The sequence below is a fragment of the Notothenia coriiceps genome, unplaced genomic scaffold (assembly GCF_000735185.1).
Source record: "Notothenia coriiceps isolate Sejong01 unplaced genomic scaffold, NC01 NC01_scaffold00008959, whole genome shotgun sequence".
In the NCBI taxonomy this organism is placed as follows: Eukaryota; Metazoa; Chordata; class Actinopteri; order Perciformes; family Nototheniidae; genus Notothenia; species Notothenia coriiceps.
The window spans coordinates 143,255-165,187 of NW_011341660.1; the positions used below are offsets into that span (position 1 = coordinate 143,255).

At 40.5% G+C, this 21,933-nt stretch overlaps 3 protein-coding genes across 3 annotated transcripts in view; 2 read left to right on the forward strand and 1 right to left on the reverse strand.

The window, feature by feature from the left end:
• The window catches only part of LOC104944907 (dual specificity protein kinase CLK2-like), a 6,531-nt gene extending 3,206 nt beyond the window's left edge, over positions 1-3,325 (forward strand). The window contains exons 7-11 of the mRNA XM_010770513.1: positions 858-987; positions 1,074-1,156; positions 1,245-1,324; positions 1,408-1,498; positions 1,918-3,325. Of these exons, the coding sequence (XP_010768815.1) occupies positions 858-987; positions 1,074-1,156; positions 1,245-1,324; positions 1,408-1,498; positions 1,918-2,100 (567 nt within the window). The 3' untranslated portion in view covers positions 2,101-3,325. The remainder of the gene's footprint in view (positions 1-857; positions 988-1,073; positions 1,157-1,244; positions 1,325-1,407; positions 1,499-1,917) is intronic.
• A 3,330-nt stretch (positions 3,326-6,655) lies between these two features.
• LOC104944920 (cytochrome P450 11B, mitochondrial-like) lies at positions 6,656-12,771 on the forward strand. The gene is made up of 8 exons (XM_010770525.1): positions 6,656-6,694; positions 7,209-7,410; positions 8,358-8,718; positions 8,859-9,014; positions 9,573-9,787; positions 10,919-11,122; positions 11,514-11,701; positions 12,751-12,771. The coding sequence occupies exons 1-8, from the start codon at positions 6,656-6,658 to the stop codon at positions 12,769-12,771; spliced, it is 1,386 nt and encodes a 461-aa protein (XP_010768827.1).
• A 1,184-nt stretch (positions 12,772-13,955) lies between these two features.
• LOC104944921 (piezo-type mechanosensitive ion channel component 2-like) lies at positions 13,956-16,660 on the reverse strand. Its single transcript, XM_010770526.1, has 3 exons — positions 16,476-16,660; positions 15,008-15,156; positions 13,956-14,133 (listed from the first exon to the last, which is right to left on the reverse strand). The coding sequence occupies exons 1-3, from the start codon at positions 16,629-16,631 to the stop codon at positions 13,956-13,958; spliced, it is 483 nt and encodes a 160-aa protein (XP_010768828.1). The 5' UTR covers positions 16,632-16,660.
• Between the last annotated feature and the right edge of the window lie 5,273 nt (positions 16,661-21,933).

The window sequence follows — 21,933 nt, forward strand, 5'->3', positions numbered from 1 at the left end:
GTAATTGGTGAGATCTTTGAGCGCCGACAATATAGCTTGAAAGACTCAGGGAAAGAGGTAGGATGAGAAAAAACAACANAAACACATTTTGAACATTAAAGCATGTAAACATGTCACAGTCGAGGCTCAACATACAAATATGAAACCTGAAAATAAGCATACATTTCCCTTTTAAAGGTTGTAACAACACCTCTGGTGAGCCATGCAATAAAAGTTAGACATTTTGGGAAAAATGCTGAGGGCCTTTTCACTTTCCTGGTGAGAGTGAGATGAGAGTAATTTAACTTTCATGTATTAACGGCATTAACTTAGGAAAGCTTCTGTCAGGGCTGAGCGAAGCAGGCAGGACCCAAATGCAGATTTCGCAGAAAAACACCTTTATTCCAAGGTCACATGGAAACAAAACGGAACTCTTCCCCGTGAACATATTCAAGACACACAAGGAACTAACAAAGACAGACCGAAAAAACAGAAATTAAATACACACAAGACTAATCAAAGAAACAAGAGACAGGTGAGGAGGGAAGAGAAAACACAGGGGCACAAGGTGAACACAATCGGGTAATCAGACAAGAGGGAACACAGACAGGAAGCAACAGGCAAGACAGGGGTGAACACTTTTCAAAATAAAACAGGAAACCAAAGACAGAACACAACACAGACAGATCGTGACAGCTTCCCATGTATACAGGCTTGAAGTACAGGTTGGTCACATGTCATTAGCTCAAGTTTAGCAGCTGGATTGTTTGTAGAGTAGTAAATCTGTTCCTGTAGCATAGTGTATGTGTGCACAGTTTAACTTTAGTCCTTTAGATCTGGCTAAACTGTTGGCTTGTTTCCTTTCTGTCTTCCTCCAGAAGTGTAACGACCGGAGAATAAAAGACACCACAGTGCGGCTGGTCGACTTTGGCAGCGCCACCTTTGACCACGAGCACCACTCCACCGTCATTTCTACGCGTCATTACCGAGCTCCAGAGGTCATTCTGGGTGAGACATGTGGATAATATAATAATCACGGAGTACCCAGGAGTTGTTCTTATCTTTGAACATGTTGTCCCTTCCCTCTCCCACAGAGTTGGGTTGGAGTCACCCGTGTGATGTGTGGAGCATCGGCTGCATCTTGTTTGAATATTACGCAGGCTTCACACTGTACCAGGTCACATGTATGATTATATTAGTAAAATGACAGCATGATACAAATAGTTAATTCTGTATCTTTTTGACATGATTATCTTCACTTTTAGACTCATGACAACAAGGAGCATCTTGCTATGATGGAGAGCATACAGGGACCACTTCCTCAGAGTATGATACAGGAAACTCGGTAACACACTCCTCTTCACTGCTGCACAAACGCACATGCAAACTAAATTCACTCCATTTCAAACACTTTTTTCTTCTTCACAGAAAGCAGAAGTATTTCCACCGTGGGCGTCTCGACTGGAACGAGGGCTCCAAAGCCGGGCGCTATGTGAAAGCCAAGTGCAAACCATTAAGGGTGAGCAGAGGCAGGGGCAAACAAACTTTTTTGTTCAAGCACATTTCATTCCACACTGAAGCACAACCTTTCGGCATGATGTGGAGCTATGCTATGCTGCAACAAAAAAGATATGGATTGTGCTAAAGATAAAAAAAATCAGACACACAATTAGGAGACACTTGGATAAAACATGTAAACTCATGAATAAGTAGGAATACAAATGTAAATACTACAGCAACAACGACCAGTATGAATTAATAATGCATGTCAATTATAACTATTAGAAAAGGGAGAGAGAAATCAAATTATAATTCAAAACAACAGTGAAAAATAACATCACGTGGGTTATAACCAATACAAATGTTTTAGTTTGTTTGTTTACAAATGCTAAGTACATTTATACCCTTATGACTTGTTTCTCTCTATGCCTTTTCCAGAAGTACCTGTCCTCACACGGGACAGAGCACCACCAGTTTTTCTTCCTCTTGGAGAGGATGCTGGAGTACAAGCCATCGACACGCACCTCGCTGTCCTCCGCCCTGTCTCACCCCTTCTTCCTGCCTCTCCTTCATCCAGGACGGAGCCACGTCTGGAGGAACAGCTGTGATACGAGCAGATGACCCTGAACAGACCCTAGACCCTGAGGACCAGTGGCGGACTGGCCATCGGGACGTTCGGGACGAATCCCGATGGGCCGGTACCGAAGTGGTCCGGTCGGACGATGTGGGCACCCCGTTGACAATTTACTAGCGGTACCCAAGTGGGCCGGTCGGATAAGTCAGTAGCACCCCCCCCACTGTTGACAATTTACTAGTCGTAAATTAGTACAGAAGTGGGCCAGTCGAGATGTCCGGGCTGATTTTTAGTCCCTAAAAAGTAACCATTTATTTAGACCGTTAAGGTAAATAGTCATTAGTAATAGCAGTCTGACTGTTCTGCCAACTTAACAGGGGTTCTCTCTTTCTCTCCATGTGCAATAAGTCTTCTCTCGCTTCAACATAACCACTCAGAATGTGCAGATGAATGCACAGTTGCCAATATGCAAATAGGATTACTACGTCGTCTGTCAGCTACATCTTGCAGCAAATGCTCGCTACTTACATTTTTTAAGTGTTGGAAACACTGCACAAAAGTCACGTTCCATTAAGCTGTCTTTTTGGTCTCCACCCAATCCAAAGGAAAATATATTACTCCTTCGTTGCTAAATGATCCATTAAGCTCATATTTGTCTGCCGTTTGGGCGCAGTTAGCTAAAAGTGCTGCTAGTGAAAGCAGTCAAAGAAATACAAGACAGTTACATTTGTCTATCAGAAAGATTAAACATTGTGAAACACAAGGGTTTTGCACCCCTTCAAATGCTAACCAGTTTTTGATACTGGCTCAACGGTTTCAGACTTTCTTAAAAGGTGATTTTTCTTTTCTTTTTTCAATGTAATATTGTTGCATTTTAACACAGATAAGTGCAAATTGATTTTAGAAAAGGGCACTGTGTTTCATCGAAACAAGAATGTAACTTGCATTACTTGATTTTTACCGAACATATTTAACAATCTGCTAATATATTTTTGTATCAAACTGAATTTAACAGTGGAAAAAGCAGCATAGGTTCACAAATCTTTTTTGTGGGAAATAAATATACAAGAATGCAAGTAAATGGGCTTAAACCTGCTGATCCTCACATGCAAGTAAATGAGTAGCCTTCTTCAAAATGTAAACAAAATAAAAGTATCTCTAAAATTTAGAGGATATAGATACAAAAATGTAAGAAATGGAAAGTATATTTTTAGTTTGTCAAATTATAACAATTATTTCTGTCTCTTTTTCAATAAAATGTGTATGAAATTACTTGTTCAGTAGTTTAATACATTTGTCACACACACACACACACACACACATTGATGGAGTGCAGCTCAGCAGAGAGCACGGTCACAAGGCTGAGAGAGTGTGTGTGCTCGCCAGTTTTCCTCTCCAGCCTTGGCAGAGATGAGAGACTTAGTCAGTCAATGTGTGTTTGAATGAATGGGCCCTTATTTCTGGTGTGTGTGTGTGTGTGTGTGTGTGTGTGTGTGTGTGTGTGTGTGTGTGTGTGTGTGTGTGTGTGTGTGTGTGTGTGTTAATATTCAATATCTCTTTGTGTGTATGTGTGATAATGCATTGACATAATCCCTTTTACTTGTCTCTCAATAGTGTAACTTAGTTACTAAACAAAAGGTTTAACATTATATACAGATCTAAGTACAACTTATCAACAACACATTGACAGCTGATTGTTCTAGATTCATTTGTGTTAGGTCCTAACACGCATGAGAAAAAGGAAGATTTTGTATCCAACTTATATAAAATCAAGAGTGAATCCCCTGATAGTCATGCAGTATGGGTTTTATGTAAAGCAATCAATTCAAATGCTTTAGTATTCAGGTAATTATGCTAATGTATTATTATGAGAGGTACATTTGGTATTTGTAGTATTAACTAACTAATTTGTGCATTAGCAACGAGTGTGTGTGTGTGTGTGTGTGTGTGTGTGTGTGTGTGTGTGTGTGTGTGTGTGTGTGTGTGTGTGTGTGTGTGTGTGTGTGTGTGTGTGTGTGTGTGTGTGTGTGTGTGTGTGTCAGCATGAGTAAGTTAATAATTTACATCAATTAGGTATGGTTTCTGTTTGTGATTTGTCAGAGAAATACAACTTAGCTAAATATTTAGGACGTAGGGTTGTTAATGTGCTCGACCTCGGTTTATCCCACCTGTGGAGAAATACTCCTGACACAGGGCCGCTGCTCGAGTGAACTGATCCCAGATCTGTCAGTGAACATTAGGCGTGGCTTTTCTCTGTGATCTTGTTAAAGCATTAAAGCGTCCTCATCTCACCTTCAGAAGGAAAGGGTAAGAGGTAAACAAGAGCTTGAGGGACTGGAAGTGGGTTGGATGAAATATTCAGAGGTCATGTGTGTGCTAAATAAGGCAGTGGGGTAGGTCATAAAAACAAATCTCACCAAGGGGACTCAATTAAAGACATTCACAACACAGAAAATATGTCATGGGTAACACTTCAGTCATTCATCAGCTGTATACACATGTTAAATGCTTCATTACATTTTAATTTAACCAACTAGAATAAAAGACAACTATGTAAAACATTACAATAAAATATCCTTCTTAGGAGACGTTATCCATTATTTTTGTTGATTGTTTTTCATTAGCTTACAACTACGGTATATTGAATACCATCATAAAACATACATCATTTATTGGTACTTATACAAACTTAAAGTAAAATAGTGTTCACTCTTTTCTCCCTTTTAATAAAAGGCACACATCTGCAAACTGCAATTAATCAATAACAAAACCAATTAATTAAGTCAGACAATTGATGAATAAGGATTTTTAGAGGGAAATTATTGATAAAGTAAGGTTAAAAAGAGGGGGATTGAAAGGAAGAAGCCTGAGCATTGTAATGATGTTGTTTGATGGAGATTTTGGAGAGTCTGACCTCAACCTGTCACTCTCTCCTCAATTGTTGGGGCACTTTTTGGGTCCAGTTGTTAATACTTCTCTCTTATCTCTCAGTGATTTATATGCTGCCGTCTCAGGCCAGACTCGCTCTTTCCAGGAGCCGCTTTGTTTCATTTCCTCTCAGAAACTTTCATCTCTGAATACCAACTCAGCCAAATACCGATTGCGCTTTTGAAAGGAACTGAACATATCTTGAGAAGAATCTGTTGAAGTTGAATAGCTTTCTGGTTGGCTGAGTTTAAATACTATTTTCTAAATGTATTGCTTTTCTTCTAAATACAAAACAAAATGCAGATAACGCAGCACCATGAGAACTCTAATTCCACAGGACCAACGCTGATGTCAAGCCTAGGACCCATGTGTGTGTCACTCAACATGACAACAGCTCACGTCTTAATCTTCATCACAAAGGCATTAGTCGCTCATTACCTGCCAACGCTAACGAGATTCCCCTCGGTAAATCCTCTAAGTGGTAGTCTGTTCAGGAGGGTTGCGTGGTGTCGACGAGTGTAGTAAGCAAAGGCTGAAACCTGGTAAATAAAACAGTGATTTACTTCAGTTAGGGTCACAAAACACAAAAACAACTTCTAGTGGAGAGTTTTTTTGTTTCTACTTTATTCTTTTCTAAAGCGTCGGGGGATTGTCTGATTGCAGTGGAGGCCATCTGGCTGGAGCTTTACCAGGATTTTCTCTGTGAGCCTTTGGCCAACTGTGACCACCTGCATGGGTAAGATAACTGTCGATGTATGGACATTTTGATCGGGTGGATATTTAGTGGCCTGAAGGAGGAATATGTAGATTATGTTTGAGTCTGACGTTTGTCTGTTTTTGTCCCTTTAAAGTGACCATATTTCTCTTTTAGTACCTCCCTTCCCTCTATGAAAAACACTTCATCTTTATTTAACATTTGTTACACTGCAAGTGTGTATGAATGTGTTCACTCAGTCTGCGTGTCTGAACCTTGTCCTTGGCAGGTCTCAAACTTCTTGCCGCCACAAGACATCAGATCTTGTGTGTCCTGAGTTCACCCTAAACATGAGTGTAGGAGAAAAACTTTAGATATTCACCCGTCGTCTGTCAGAGAAGTAGGGTGTGGTCGTCCCCTACTGTCCTCAGAGCTACAGGCATCATGCAGTCTTTGAGTAGTGTGAAAAAGTCTCTGAAGAAGCCCCTCAGCATGATGACCAGCTGTGTGTCGGGGGTGAAGGGGAGGAGGTTGTGTGCTAAGCCAAGGATCAGGTGGAACAGAGGTTGGAGAGGAAGAGGAGGAGGCAGCAGGTTGAGGAGGAGCCGTCATCTCCAGAAGGCCAAAACCAAAGACCCGTCAATCTTTAAATCGTACAATGAGGACCTGGAGAAGGAGAGGCAAGTGGACACACAATGTAGAAATACAAAAACATGCCCTCTCCTTAAGGCAACAAAACCAAACAATTAAAAGTTATTTTCATTATGTTGTCATCTGCTGCTGTCTCCATTAGATTTCATTAGACAAGGCAGTCTAAATTAATTGAGTTAATTAGCATAGAAAAGTCACTGCTCCAACAGAGAAGTTGATTTAATTACTTCTGCCTGTAAAATGTAAGGTGTCTTTGTGTTCTTGTTTCCTGTGTTTACAGAAAGCAGCGGGAAGCAATGAACGCTCAGAAGAACGCAGAGAGAGCAGCGATGAGAGCTCAATTCAGAAAGAAATATCAGCTGTCTGAGGTCTGCGTTAATGTTTGTAATATAACAAGAAAAGCAATTATGTCTGACTTTAGTTTCTCTATTAGCGCAGGAGAAATGTCTTGGTCCAACATATCTTATACCACATGAACTAATTGTCCACTATTGATTATCTCCAATATAATCCAGGCATAATGTTAACACATGATTAAATGAAAAAGTTATGTATCTGTGGTAGTTTAGCACTTACTGTTTTAGTTAAGTAGTTAACAAGATTATTGTACTTATTCCCGGTTTGGAAAAATAATTTACATAGTTTTTTTAACAAATTTCAACTCGATGAACCCAACAGTTATAATCCTGATTTGGTGTACAATTGTGTAACATTTAGCTGTGGACATATTAGTTATTTTTGTCTTTGCTGTATTGGTGTACCATGGGTGTAAGTAATGGATTAAAGAGTGAATTAAGGTCATCGTGTCCTTATTTGTCGTCATGTTCAGACTTTTTAACCCTCTTCTTCTTATTATTTTTCCTGTTTTTTTGTCATAATTAGAGCCGCAAGGACACAAACCGTCTGAGGCCTGTTGGAGGGAAGGTGTCGCTCCCCCATGAGCTGTCGAAGATCATTCATCCTGAAAACAGAGCCAAGGACGACGGCTTCAACCTGCTGAGCGCCTTCCAAGGCCTCAGCTTCGGCCCGGCCGCGCTCACAGAGAGGAGGCACAGCAAGATGTCCACTCCTACGGCAACAACCTGTATGGTCATGTGATCAATACCGCCTGCTCGTTGTGTAAGTGAAGGGGACCAAGAGGAGACCCTCATACACACCAACTCATTCAGCAGCAATACACAATCATCCTGTTACACATAAACATGTATTTCAGATTTTACTTCCCTCTTGTCTTTTTTTTTTTAGCAATAATAATATACCTGATCATTTTCTATCATATGAAATATTAATATTAATTTAGGTGGGTGGGAAGAAGATAAATCTGATCAATCAGTAAAAGTTTCCTCACAAGTGATTCATAAAAGGACTCATGCGTAATGAGGCTTTCACAGTTCCTATAAAAGGGTCGATCACGATTCCACCCCTTTTAGAGACTTTTTTGGTCATTATAATAATTACTTTAATATATTTTGTATTATATAATCTAGAAGCTAGTGTCTTAATGATAGGCTATAGATCCAAGCGAGTGATCTGTTCACAAGTAAGGGACCTCAGGGCAACATGTTCACATTTTACCACACATTCACACAATGACATTTATTTTATTTTTATTATTAGCTGAGAATTGTTTTTACTGTCTCTCTGATAATTGTTGACTTATATCACATGTATGTACATGTTTTCTCTTTAACGTTTATGAGCACAGTTTTAAGCTATTCGGTTCTCGATGAGTTTAGTCATGCTCGTTTCACTTTTAGTTTTATTAGCTGTGATAACAAACTTGTAATAAAGACCTTTTTGACCAGCTGGACTCACTCTTTTATGGGTTTTGTGTGTCTGTGTGATTGTGTGTTCGGGATCACTCTGACATTTGGGCTTTGTTGTGATTCTCTTGAACTCTGATCTTTACATCCATAAATTATCGTCCGCTATCACTTCATCAGAGCAATGGAGCACATTCAAGGATATGAGCTTGAGGTAGAAGTTGGGAAATAATTGACAACAACGAGCGGAGTCACAACTCTGAATGAGACCGACGGACACATCTCGTCTGGACCATGAGGAGCATGATGAACATCCGAGTGACTGTGTGTGTCGGAGCACAGCAAACCTGCGGGTCCAGAAATCTGCTCTGTGGCGTCGCACCTCGGAGAGCTTTCAGCATGGCGGCGGCAGGGACGGTGGCACATGGGAAGCTGGAGGGCAGAAAATCAGCTGAGAGTACTGGAGTTAGAAAGAAGGGTGTGGAAGGACGGGTGAGGAGCTTTGAGGAGATCCCTCACACAGGCAGGAGTGGCTGGGTCAACCTGGTGAAGTTCTGGAGAGAAGACCGTTTACGGCATCTTCACTTACACATGGAGAGGACCTTCAAAGCACTCGGCCCCATCTACAGGTAGCAGGAAGACAGGATGGCCTTTCCCTAAGCGTGTCATTGACCCTTGAGTTGTTTTCTAATATATGTATGTAAAAGTAATACATGTCAGTTAACACCATAGCCTTTCTGTTTGTGTGTGTGTTTCTGTGTCTGTTTAGGGAGCATGTGGGCACCCAGAGCAGTGTGAACATCATTTTGCCGATGGACATTGCTGAGCTGTTCCGCTCTGAGGGCCTGCACCCCCGACGCATGACCCTGCAGCCCTGGGCAACTCACAGAGAGACACGGCAGCTCAGCAAGGGAGTCTTCCTCAAGTCAGTCACACACCTCGGTTCAACTTATGTTTACACACTGTATGTCTGTTTCAGTCACTTTGTGGGGACTTTCAACCTTTTGGGGACTTCATAGTCATGGATATGCAAGAAGACAGGTTAACGAGAATGAGTGTATGAAGGTTTTCATTGTGTGTGTGTGTGTGTGTGTGTTTTGAGTGTGTATCCATTTATGAAATCACTTGTGCCATCATCATCTTGCAAATGTTCTGTTTGTCCTTCAATCATTCTGATTCTGTAAAGTATTCTGCTATCAATTGTTGCTCTAGTTTTTAAAGCTCCTACACATAATATAGATATGATTGTATCATCTTTCAAATATTTTGATTGCACAAGTTTTTTCTTTGTAGAAATATGCATACATGTCAGGATAAAAATATTTTAACCCAAGAGGAAACAGACATTGATATGGAACCAGAACCTCTATACTTAAGAAGTATTTAAGTAACTGAACAGCACATCTGCTGAGAAAGGTATACTGTTTTCAGAATCAGGAAGTGAACCAGGTTAATATGCTCCCTTTAACTCTTCTCTTCACAGGAACGGTGAGGAGTGGCGAGCTGATCGCCTGATCCTCAACAGGGAGGTGATGATGAGTGCGCCCGTAAAGCGTTTCCTGCCCCTGCTTGATGAGGTTGCAAGGGACTTCAGTCGAATGCTGCAAGTGAGAGTGGGGAAGGAGGGCAGAATCGAGGGGGGGAAACGCAGTCTGACCGTGGACCCCAGTCCTGACCTCTTCCGATTTGCACTGGAAGGTCAGTGATTTGTGACCTGCAGCTTCTTTGTTTGATTGCACAGTAAACGTTTACATGGGAACATGTCAACTCATCAACTCCACAAAATGCTGACTCCTTCTGTCTTGGTGAGCATTTCATACATATTTGTCATGACATTAACATCCTCGGTAGGGGATGGTTTTGGATAAATGTCATCTCCCCATTTAGATTGGCTCTCATTCACTCTATTTATTAGCCAAGTTAAATCACAAATGCTGACGTAGGTGACAGCTTATCAAATGATCAAATAACAAATTCTCTTTTACAAAATCTGCTGGCCTTTGTTAATCTCTCATTGCGACTTTTTTTTTCCTTTTAATTATAAAATATTCTCAGCTCTCATGAGAATCAAACCTTATTTTAACCCGAGGCATATCTGTTGTTAACATATTATAGATGTGGGAGGTCCAGGAGAACACGCACCTTTAAAAATAGAAACACCAACAAAGACGATCAAAGCTCCCGCATTCTGCTCCTTTCATCTACAACACGTCACATTCACAAGTCTGAATGCTTGTGTGACTCAGTGTGACTCATATGTATGTATGTGTGTGTGTGTGTGTGTGTGTGTGTGTGTGTGTGTGTGTGTGTGTGTGTGTATATAAGTGGTCAGAGACACATACAGAGAGTGAAGGAGGGAGAGTTGATCACTTTGAGTCATGCTAGTCTGCTCCTAATGGACCGCTCCACACGGAGCCAGGTGTTAAGCCAGGATAGGAATAGAGCTGCAAGAAACTCTATTCCAGTCAGTGATGTGAAGTTAATATAATACAAGCATGTCTCATAGCTGATGGATGGAGGAGAGGCAGTTCCTCCGAGACAAGGTATGCGCTCAAAAACATAATTGTCTCTCTGTGTGGAACTGGATTTGAAAAACACAGAAAAAGTTCTTTCCTCAAGCATTTTTTTTAACTTTACTTCACTTTAACCCAAGGGGCCAGGTAATCCTTCAAGCGTTGCATTTCAAAAACTAGTCTGTAGGTTTTATACGCTATTTGAGATTATTATTTCAAGAAATTCAACTGTGTTTTCAACCTCTTTTAGCCTTAGCTTGTTTGCATACCTTGACACACATGTCCCTCACCCCCACCTCCCCTCCTCCCCCTGCAGCCAGTTGCCATGTGCTCTATGGAGAACGTATTGGCCTCTTCTCCTCATCTCCCTCCCTGGAGTCCCAGAAGTTCATCTGGGCCGTGGAGCGAATGCTGGCAACAACCCCCCCTCTCCTGTACCTGCCCCCCCGCCTGCTGCTCCGCATCGGCGCGCCCCTGTGGACTCAGCACGCCAACGCATGGGACCACATCTTCAGCCATGGTAGGCACAATACAAGCACTGATTTAATTTAGTTTGTGTCTGTCTATCTTTAAAACGTTTATGTACCTCCAACCTTGCCCTTACTTATTTGTCTTCTGCTAGGTTTATTAGGGTTGGCATCCAAAAGTGTGGTATTCAAGCCTGCTTTACTGCCTTTGGCCCAATCTGTTTCAGCACTGCCATGGCATGTGTTAAAAGGCTCAAAACGGAAATGTTCCTGAATGTCTGCATGTGGGAAAAGTGAAAAATCATTAGCGATGCCTGAAAGATTATCCCAGTAATTAGGCAGGAACTGAATGTGAAGGATGCTTGACTCAATTCAATCTGTTTCAATATCCTACCTCACCATATTTTCTGACTTTTGTGCCATCTTGTTCTCATCTTTTTCCAGCAGAGGCAAGGATCCAGAAGGGGTACCGACGAATGTCTTCCTCACAGGCTCAGGGGTCCGGGGCCGGAACAGCTGGAGTTCGGTACACCGGGGTTCTGGGTCAACTCATGGAGAAAGGACAGCTGTCTTTGGACCTCATCAAAGCCAACATCACTGAGCTAATGGCTGGAGGGGTGGACACGGTGTGTGTGTGTGTGTGTGTGTGTGTGTGTGTGTCAGGTTGATTAATCAACTCACGTGCAGCCATGTGTGGAAGGATCAGACATGCACTTTAACCACCAAATATCATCCAATTTCCTGTGTGTGTGTCACGTCCTCATAACCAAAAGACAGAATATGGATAACTCCCAAAAACAACAATTGTTTCTGCATCATTGACAGGATTGTTCAAAGTTAAATATAATAGAGTTACCTTTCTATTTAGCGGTGTGAAGCTGAACTTCTTGGTTATGTTCAAGCAACAAACGATCAAGGTCTTAGTTGAAATAAGCATGCAACGTTAATAATATCTTACATATGTTCTGACAAACTTAAGGAAGTTATGCTCTACCTTAAGTTCTTTTGACCCCTCAGCCATTCGGGGTAAAAGTCCTGTATTCGTTTGACCAATTAATCCAACCACACGTCCCTCCTACGAAATGCCTTTTTCATACGACGACTAATTTGCTAACTTGCTCTTGTCATAATTACAGCAGCCACTAGAGGTCGCCACTTAACTACAAATGGCAGTATAGTTCGTAACACGCTTCTTGCAAAACACGACTGATACATCTTGACTTCTGACATGGTTCTAGTGGGAACATTAGCTATACAACATTCCCAGGAAACAAGTTGAAAAATGTCACGCCATGTTTATTGGCAGTCGCTAAGACAATTTTCACATGCGACGGACGGTGAAAGTCAATATGTTGGATTGAAGTTCCAGCTCCTTATTTTGCAAGGAGATGAGAGGATTGAAACCACTGACGTTAAATATGGAGCTGGAGTCTGTTCCGTTTGTTTGCAGTCCTTATGCTAAGCTGAGTGAATCACTAACTCCAGCTCAGTCCAAAGGGGACCATATTGTATATACATCTCACTAACACATTAACTGTCTAAGAGTATAAATGACCACTAGCATGTCAACCTCACGGTGACAAGAAGACTCCACAAAATCACAGCGCCAGACCAAAACATAGTCTCTCTCAACCCTTAAAATAACACAAGTTTTTGTTTTTATACTTGTGCTTTTGTAAAGATGGCTTACATTAAGTTGTGAGATTTAGAGGTGTTGGTGCTTTCCAACGTTGGACAGAGCTAAGCTAACTGTTCCAACGTTTATTTTCCTTACGCTAAGCTAAGCTAGCCGCCTCCTGACTTCAGCTTCATATTAACGTCATGACAGTGATCTATTTATCTGACCCTCAACATGAAAGCAAACACCCATAAGGCGCTTTCACACCGGAGTACTTTTCCCTTTTAGTTCCGATAGCTCCTGGGATTTTGCTAGAGAGCTGGTACTTTCCTGGGGAGAAAAAAGTTCCAATTTCTATTGGCTGGGCGAATTGCAAACCACGCCCCGTAAAACTCTGAAAAGTTTTGTGAAGCCGCCATTGTATTTGCTGGCATTAGCATTATTAGCATTAGCATTAGCACCAACGGAGAGAGACTAATTTATGGCAACACAAAATAAAACATGGGAGCGGTGGAGATGAGGAGGTGTCGGCGATAAATTAGTCTCTCTCCGTTGGTGCTAATGCTAATGCTAATAATGCTAANGCTGTGCGGCGTCATCACAAACGGAAGTCGCTTCACGTGACGCTCCGGAGGAAAGGACGTCCCATTGCTCTTAAAACTCATTTCCCTGCTTCTCGTGGTTTCCTTGCGTCCCTCCGTACTTCCCTGGTGGGAGGGACTAGACGCAGTAGCACTTGAAATGTTTGGCTCTATGAAACCTGATGTACTTATATGATTCTGTTTTCCTCAAGTTTGTATCTTCTTGGAATGAAACGTGAGGGAAGCAAGGATTTCATTTAACCGACCTGAGACGGGGCCATAGATAGGTGGCGAGTCTTGTTCGCTCTCTTTCCAACGTAACCACTTCGAGGCAACAGCTGATGTCTCCACTACTCCTCTGTTTGTTTCATTACCACGCTACTTAATTAAAGTACCAAATTGAACCTTTTCATTAGTCTCTTTATTTTAACTTCTCTCCTGGACGCGAGAACAACGAACACAATCCAACATAACCATCTGATTGAGAAACAGTCATAAAGAGATCAAACCAATGGCCTACTTCTGAACACCAATGTATAATAAAATATAAAGCGACTATAAGAACTGATTGATTATTAGCCTGTGGGGCTATTTTACTTCGCTGTATGAACCTATACCAACCAGTTACAAAAGAAAAGTCAACTTCTCAATGAGTTTTTGGACCTAACGTAACAAACGTAACGCGTCTCACCTGTAGATCGTGCTCTCCTCTTTAGCCAAGACAGCCTGGAGGTCTGTGAGCTGCAGGAAGCGGTCGTGGAAGTAGTGCATGTGGAGAATACACACCAGCAGGAAGGACGTGGGAGTAAAAATCCTGGTGAACAGAACGGTAAGTTCGAACTGCTCAAGGCCGAGGTCCTTCAAGCTGCATGATGGGAAAAAAAATAGAGGAAACAGGAGAAAACATATGAGCTTATATCTGTTTTTGCAGTATATGTGAGTAAAACTTCTCATTAATGAACGCTTTCAAATGATTGATGATAAAAGGTAAACAAAAGAAAGTTAATAAAACAAATAAAAATACTCTCAATAATGAAAGTTTATAAAGAGAATGAATATGTTGTCATTGCCGGATGATATACAATAGGGGTTTCTGTAGTGCTACTCTTATAATATACAATGACCAATAACCTTGTAAAATACCATGTGCAGAAAAATGAAAAAAGACCGGGCTAAGAAATCTGCTTATCACCTTTTGCTTCACTTACCTAAACTTGTTTGAACTGAAGACACCTACAGTAGTTCATACAACGTATTCTTGGTTATAGCGTTTTACATGAATTAGGGCAAAAAAAAAGACATGCTGTTGGGGAAGGGGGTAATACACTGGCATAAAATCTGAATTTCTGACATTTAAGTCAGAAATATCCAAGTAAAATAGCTTGGATATTCTCTGAAATGCAATTGGGGAATTTACAATAAAATAACCCCTAAAAAAATGTCAAGAAAAAACAAATTCTTCTTTTTTTTCTCATGAATTTGTGACTTTGAATCTTTGGAATTTGCATAACTGAGTTTATTCTATTTTGCAGGAAGTGCTTTCTGTTCTCACCTTCTCACCATGAAAAATGTTTCAAACCACTAACATTTGAGAGCGGAGGACAGTCTTTAAAACGTTGTGTGTTGGAGCTACTAACAGAATATGAAACTCCCTGAAATGTTATTCTATGTCACTGTGTTTATTTTATAACATTCAAATATCAGTGTGCCTATAATTAAGGTTATTCTGAGGAGCTCACTGTTGTTTATTCACTCCCAGCCGATCAGTCCAGAAAGGCAGGGAGATGTTGAACTGGAAGGTGTAGACCAGTGTGAGGACGAGCATGGTGTATATCACCACCGACATCCAGAAGTACTTCAGGATCCTCCGCCACCACTCATAGTGCACCTAAACAGGAGTAATTGTGATTATCGGGGTGATGAATTCTCAGAAGTTAACAGCTTTAATGCACGAAATGTATCATAGAAAACATCTGGATGTAGGGTTACTGCTTTGTTTTGACTCCAGTAGTTATAAAAGCGTTGTGAATACAGGGTGGATTATGTACACACACTTTTTATGGCATACTAAAAATGTCAGCAGCTTCTGTAATTGGGAAATGTAATTTTTGGAAACGTTACAGTGTTCCTATCCATATTCAAACTTGTAATACCAAGATGCTTGTTATTTACACATTCAGTAGTAAAACACCACTTTGTTTTCAAAGGACTTATAAGATAAAGATTTTAGGAAATGAAAGAGACTTTTTGGAAGTGTGTAGGGTATATTTGAAAATGTGTTAAGGTCAGACAGATCAGAACGTTTTTTAAGGATTTCAATAAACATCTTATCTGTTTTAATTTGTGCGCTTGAATAAGAAGATACAGAGTATGTTTAAAGGTCTCCTATTATAGTATGCTATTTTTAGGCATATATTATGGGTCTCAGATAAATACAAATATACAGTATAATGAACATGTCTATAATGTGTTTTGCTCAAAATACCAAACAGATCATGCATTTTCGACATCCCTCATATCCCTCTGTTCCAGCCCTGTTAGAGAAACGCGGATTTGGGGTCCTTACCTTGAAAAGAAAAGGGGAGCTTGTGCCTGCTCAGAATTCTACGGAGATACAGCTAAATGCTGCCGTGATTAAATGCCATACCATGTTCTAAACCACATCAAGGATTATTTCTGAAACAGTATGGAGCTCAAAGGCTTTCGTTCTTGCCGGTTATACCACAAGGTGAGTTCCTTTTTTTATTTCCTGCTTTTTTACACATACTCTCTCCAGTACAGGTTAGCTCTGAGTGTTAGCGATGCTAATGTAAACACCGACCATATTACGTCCAAAACACGTCGGGTATTGTTTCTGATAGCAACTTCCTGATAGGGCCGTGGGTGTAAAGCCAGCCCACATTTCCGATATTACATCATAGCGGACGCAAATCTAGATCAGCTCCGTTGTGGCCCCGTTTTTAGAGATTTGGGTACGGAGGAAAAGAAAGAGGGTTTTATTTTCTGACACTTTGTGAGTTCCCTGACGCACCAGGGACACATATTCATGTATAAAAGACATCACAAAGTGCATTTTGCATGACAGGTCCCCTTTAAATGATGTGGACAAAATGTTGCACAGTGAAGATAACTACGTTTTGTATAGCGTGTTGAGTATCACAAGGAACATTTCCATCTAGTTGCATGTGTACAGGTATGTTTTGTTACCTGGTAGAGCGCCACGCAGGAGAGGAACATCATCATGTAGATGATCTTGTACATGACGATGGTTCCCTCGAAGCTGACTAAGAAGAACATTCCCCCGCAGATGTAGATCCAGTATTTGATCAGCAGAGCCATGACCATGCTGCCCAGAACGTGCATGATGTCCTGCTCCCCTCCCTCCTCAGACTCCTCTTCCTCTATAAAACACAGCAGCCAATCAGAAAAATATGCACTGCCCTACTGACTAACTTCAGACCTTCCTAAATAACCTGCATTCACACAAACTGGAACATACACATTGTAAAAACTAAATTTGACAAAAATGTTTTTATGATTTCTAACACTTTACTTTAATCTTTTGCAAGCACAAGATAAACATTACAGTAAATTGATGGTTTGTAACACACTATAACAGGGGTGTCAAACTCAATTTCATCGCGGGCCACATTAGAATTATGGTTGCACTCAAAGGGTCGGTGGTAACTTTAAGACTATATCAATAATATACATAGATAAATATACATAATATATATACAATAATGTATTATTTTACATTATTTCCTCTGCATTGGATTATTATCTAGGGTAATAACTTCATAATTAACTATGTCTGAAAGCAGAAGTCTAGGGCAAATAATTGCAAGTAATTGCAAGTCTCTTCAGTGCGCATCTCACAAAATGAGATGCATTGTGGGACATGTAGTTTATGGGCAACGTGCTCCTGTAAAGCGGCACGTAACCTTATAATAAACTGATTATGTTATTTGCGAGCTCTTGTAGGCCACATAAAATGAAGTGGCGGGCCGGAGTTGGCCCCCGGGCCTTGAGTTTGACACCCCTGATCTAGATGGTAAAGCACTGGTTCTTACTATCATAATGGTTCAGGTATTGTGTGATCATTTTGTTGATGAGGGGGAGTGATAATGTCTGTAATATGTTAATAATAATAATAATAATAATAATAATAATACATGACACTTGTTGGGGAAATATTTTCCAAGGCCCATAACTTTGACCCAGTGTATCAGTTCTGTCCTGACTGAGCACACGCACCTGTAGCCTTGGCTGCTGTGCTCTCAGTGTTGTGTCTCTCTGTTCCTGCCTGTTGGCGTCAGCTGATAGAGGTGTTATGATTCTATCTTGTTATGCAGCATGTTGATTATTCTCTCTGAACTAGCAAAAGACATGGGTCTGGGGTAGAGTTCTTCAGAATTGACGTGGCAACTCTACTGTGAAGTCAGAACCTCTGACTCTTTGACTTGTTTTGTGAATTCTCCGACCGAAGCTCCAAATAAACCCATCAGTGTTTGCCATCAAAGCTCCAGCTCTCCCCGTGTCTCCTTTGAGTCCTCCTGCATTGCTACACAGAAGTTTCCCCCACAACACTTATAGCGCATTACTAAAAACTCAAAGATGCTTTGATAGAGAATAAAACAACAAAAAAACATACAAAAAACGATTTTTGTAATGTTTGCATAATATGAAAATCGATAGCATCAAGAAATGTTATGTCCTTTTAGTGTCCAAGGAGGGCATGGATGATGAACCCTGATGTACAACAGGTGCAGTTATGTAAGCATCTCCATTGTATGTCCTATTTATGTTATGCCTGTGAGAAAAAACCAACCTGAGGACCACAGATGGAAATTAGCTGTTAGCTATAATCTGGCATACTGCATCTCTTCTCTTTGCTGAGATTAATGTTTTTGTATGCATGGTCCTTCTATAAATAAATACGTTATAATACTATAATGTGAGCACTGAGAGACACTGACCATGAAGAACTGGCAGAGGGTGATGTGGGGGAAGATGTTGTGGGCCTTGTTCTTTCCACAGGAGACGCGGGACTGCTGCCAGAAGTGAGAGAGCTGCTGGAGGAGGACTCCGCTGGGGCGCATGTACAACACATACTCTCTGGGCAGAGAGTCGTCCAGGAAGGGGTCGTCTACGTGGGAGAAGAGCCTGGAGCAAGGACAGGAAGACAGTGAGTTACTAACACAAATACAGACTGTACCATCACTGCTGAGCAAGAACACTTATTTTTATTCAAAAAAAAAAATCACACAACAACACATTTTCTTACTAAACTATTTATTTATTTACAATCTGTTAACATGAAAGGCTCCTTTAATACTTTATATATTCACTTACCTGCTACCTGCTTATTTTCTTACCATAGTGTACATATTGTTTCTCATTTATATATATTTTTTAATATCGTGTGCATTTCTTTAATCTAATATATAAGCCTATATACACTTAGACTTTTTTCCTTTTTAAACAACAGATTCAAAAACATCAGGAAAAGGCATAAATGTTTGTGTATTGAAATTGAATTGAGGGCATTGTAAACGGAACACCAAGAAAAAAAGAAAATTAAATAAATAAGGAATAAATTAGCTTAGCAAACTGTGGGGCTTTTTCTAATATTGCACAATTGTTATTGACTTTCTATAGAGAGGCGAAGTCCCTCCCTTTCCGGTGGACCTCCATGGGACCTTATTTCGGAAAAAGTATGTATTGAAGTCAATGGAGAGAGAAAGATTATCTTTTGATCCCGTTTGAATTATATGATGTTTGTCAATTCAAAACATAATTTTGCAAGTCAAAAAAATAAAAACACTTTTTTTGTGTGTGAAACCGCTCAATGAACTACATCTCCCGTCTCACACCACACCAAGACGGCCATCACGTTGGCACATTTCACTTCTTTCTTTCAGAATGAGGCGAAAATAATTAAAAGAGGTGAAAATCACTCCAAGTGTGGGCATGTTGAGAGCTGTACATACACACAAGGGGAGTTAGTCGGTTCCTAAGAGCCAGCATGCGGGACCGGGACTCTGGGATTTGTAGTCTTTCTAGTTGCGTATTTTTCATAGTCTTATATTTCAACAGTTTTACGACAAACTGTGACTTTTTTGACATGGAAATAATATTTTAAGATTGACAAACATCATATGTGTAATTCATGGCACAATTCAAACGGGATCGAGAGATACGTTTTCTCTCCCCATTGACTTCAATACATAATTTTTCCGAAATAAGTTCCAATGGACCGGAAGTAGATGGGCGGGACTTCGCCTCTCTATAAAGCACCATGTCATTACAAATTAAAAAAATACTGGAGAAATGTTGAGATGGAAGCATTTTTGGAAGATATGTTTTCAGTTTAGAGGCAAGGGGAAGACAATTGAAGTGAGGACAGTATATAATCATTGGTTATGTCATTTTCTATCTAAATATGTTCATCCATTTACGAATAAAGAAGGTTCTCCTGGATAAAAAAACAAAGAAGTTAAGAAGTGAAAAACAATGGGGAGAGGGGGGCAGCTGACGTCCAGCAGAGGGCAGCACTGTTAGTGACGATGTTAAGGGGTGAGGTCAGTTTATGTCATATTTAAAATTACAAGAGGGTGTGTGTGTGCATTAATAACCGTGTGGGACGGTGTGTATAAAGTGTGTGTTGCTCTCACCAGTCACAAGCTGCCTGCACGTTTTTCCCTCCTGTGGAAACCAGAGCTTTCAATCTGCAAAGAGAAAATGAGATCAAAGTCAGTAAATCAATAGCTTCTCTTCCGGCCGTGTTTATTAGTTGGAGATGTGCTTCCACGTGATCAATGAACAGAAATCGAACAACCCAAGAGAGCAGTGAAACAACTCTAATAACGTATTCCCGTTCAAAAAAAAGATTTCAAATGTCACAGCATAAAGACCCTCCCAAACATCAGTAAGAAAATTTTTAATAATTAAACACATGTGCTACATCAGGATTTATCTGTGTCATTGTATAAGATAAGATAAGATGTTACTTTATTGATCCCAATTTGGGAAATTGTTTTTGTTGCAGCAGCATAAAAGACAAGGCATTTTACAATAAAACAAATAAATAAACNTCCGTCAGGAAACACGCTGTTTACAAGTAGTTCCAGCAAACACCCACTGATAAATTGCGATGTTAACAACCTCTTGATAGCCTCATATGTTTTAACTTAGGATCATACCTGTGTTTAGTCTAGAAAAAGGTAAATGCGTGCATTTTATTATAAAGTTGTGTATATTTACAGACTGTTGCAAAAACTAAGAAGCTTATAAACATCAGGTTTAAAACTAAAAGAGCTTTACGAAAAAGTAACACAATGAAATATGTTTGGAGTTTTATTTGAGTTATTAATTTACATTTGTTGTCTCAGAGATGCTGATTTGAAACCGTTGTTACATACAGTTACGACATTTCCTGTTTCTGCCGGAGAGAGGGGAGGCCGTCCCAAAGCTTGCCGCTGTATTTACTCCCTCCATCTGACAGGAGGGAGCCTCGTTGAGCTGCGAGTGTGGCCCCGTCTCAGGTCGGTTAAATTAAATCCTTGCTTCTCTCACTTGCGTCGTTTCCCTGCGTCTCTCCCACCAGGGAAGCATGGAGGGACGCAAGGAAACCACGAGAAGCAGGGAAATTAGTTTTAAGAGCAATGGGACGTCCTTTCCTCCGGAGCGTCACGTGAAGCGACGTCAGTTTGTGATGACGCCGCACAGCTGTTCGTCTGACAGCAGCTCTGTCCCCGTTATTTTCACAAACACCCCTGCCACACATTTACTGACACAAACATTTGTATCATCTGTTGTAGACCCCAATAAATAAAATCAAATAAGAACTCATTCTCCAAAAAAGATAAACGCCATTCTTAAAAATGTAATAAACGAACAATAGTTTGATTAATATTGATTAGAGTGCACAATAGAAATAAAATAATTGAGAGAAGAAAAATATATATATTATCTTTCAAAACCCAGTTAGGTTAACATTCATTGGATTGCACACTTTGTTTGTTTGTGTGGATATGTAGCACATTAACATTTTAATAGCACTTAATGACTGACTGAATGGAAATGACAATAAATGAAAATGTAAAACGAAAAAAGCGATCATGAAAATGTTTCCAATAAATGAATAAAATGATTTTTGACCACTTTGTTGTTCAGATATATCACATATTTGTAACTAAATGATAAATGAATTGAAACAAAACACAGTTTAAACTGAGGAGTGACTCTCGTGAGTTTCATGTATTTTCTTCACTCCGCTGGGAAACGGCTCTCATGGCATGAGGGCCGCATGGCGGGGCGAGTATCTGAGGGTTTCATCGGAGGATGGTCTGGTGGTTCCTCGATTAACGCTCCTCCATTATCGCTCCTCGCTCCTTGATCCTCGGTCCACCGACAGAAATAAGAGCTATGGGACGGTACTCAAGATGGCGCAGACAAATCAACTTCCGGTGAGACCGAGGAGCGAGGAAATGAAATAGTCGACCTGAGATGGGGGGGCCTTTCTCACTTCGGTTAAATGGATTCCTTGCGTCCCTCACTTGTGTCGTTTCCCTGTGAATAGTCCCTCCCACCAGGGAAGCATGGAGGGACGCAAGGAAACCACGAGAAGCAGGGAAATGAGTTTTAAGAGCAATGGGACGTC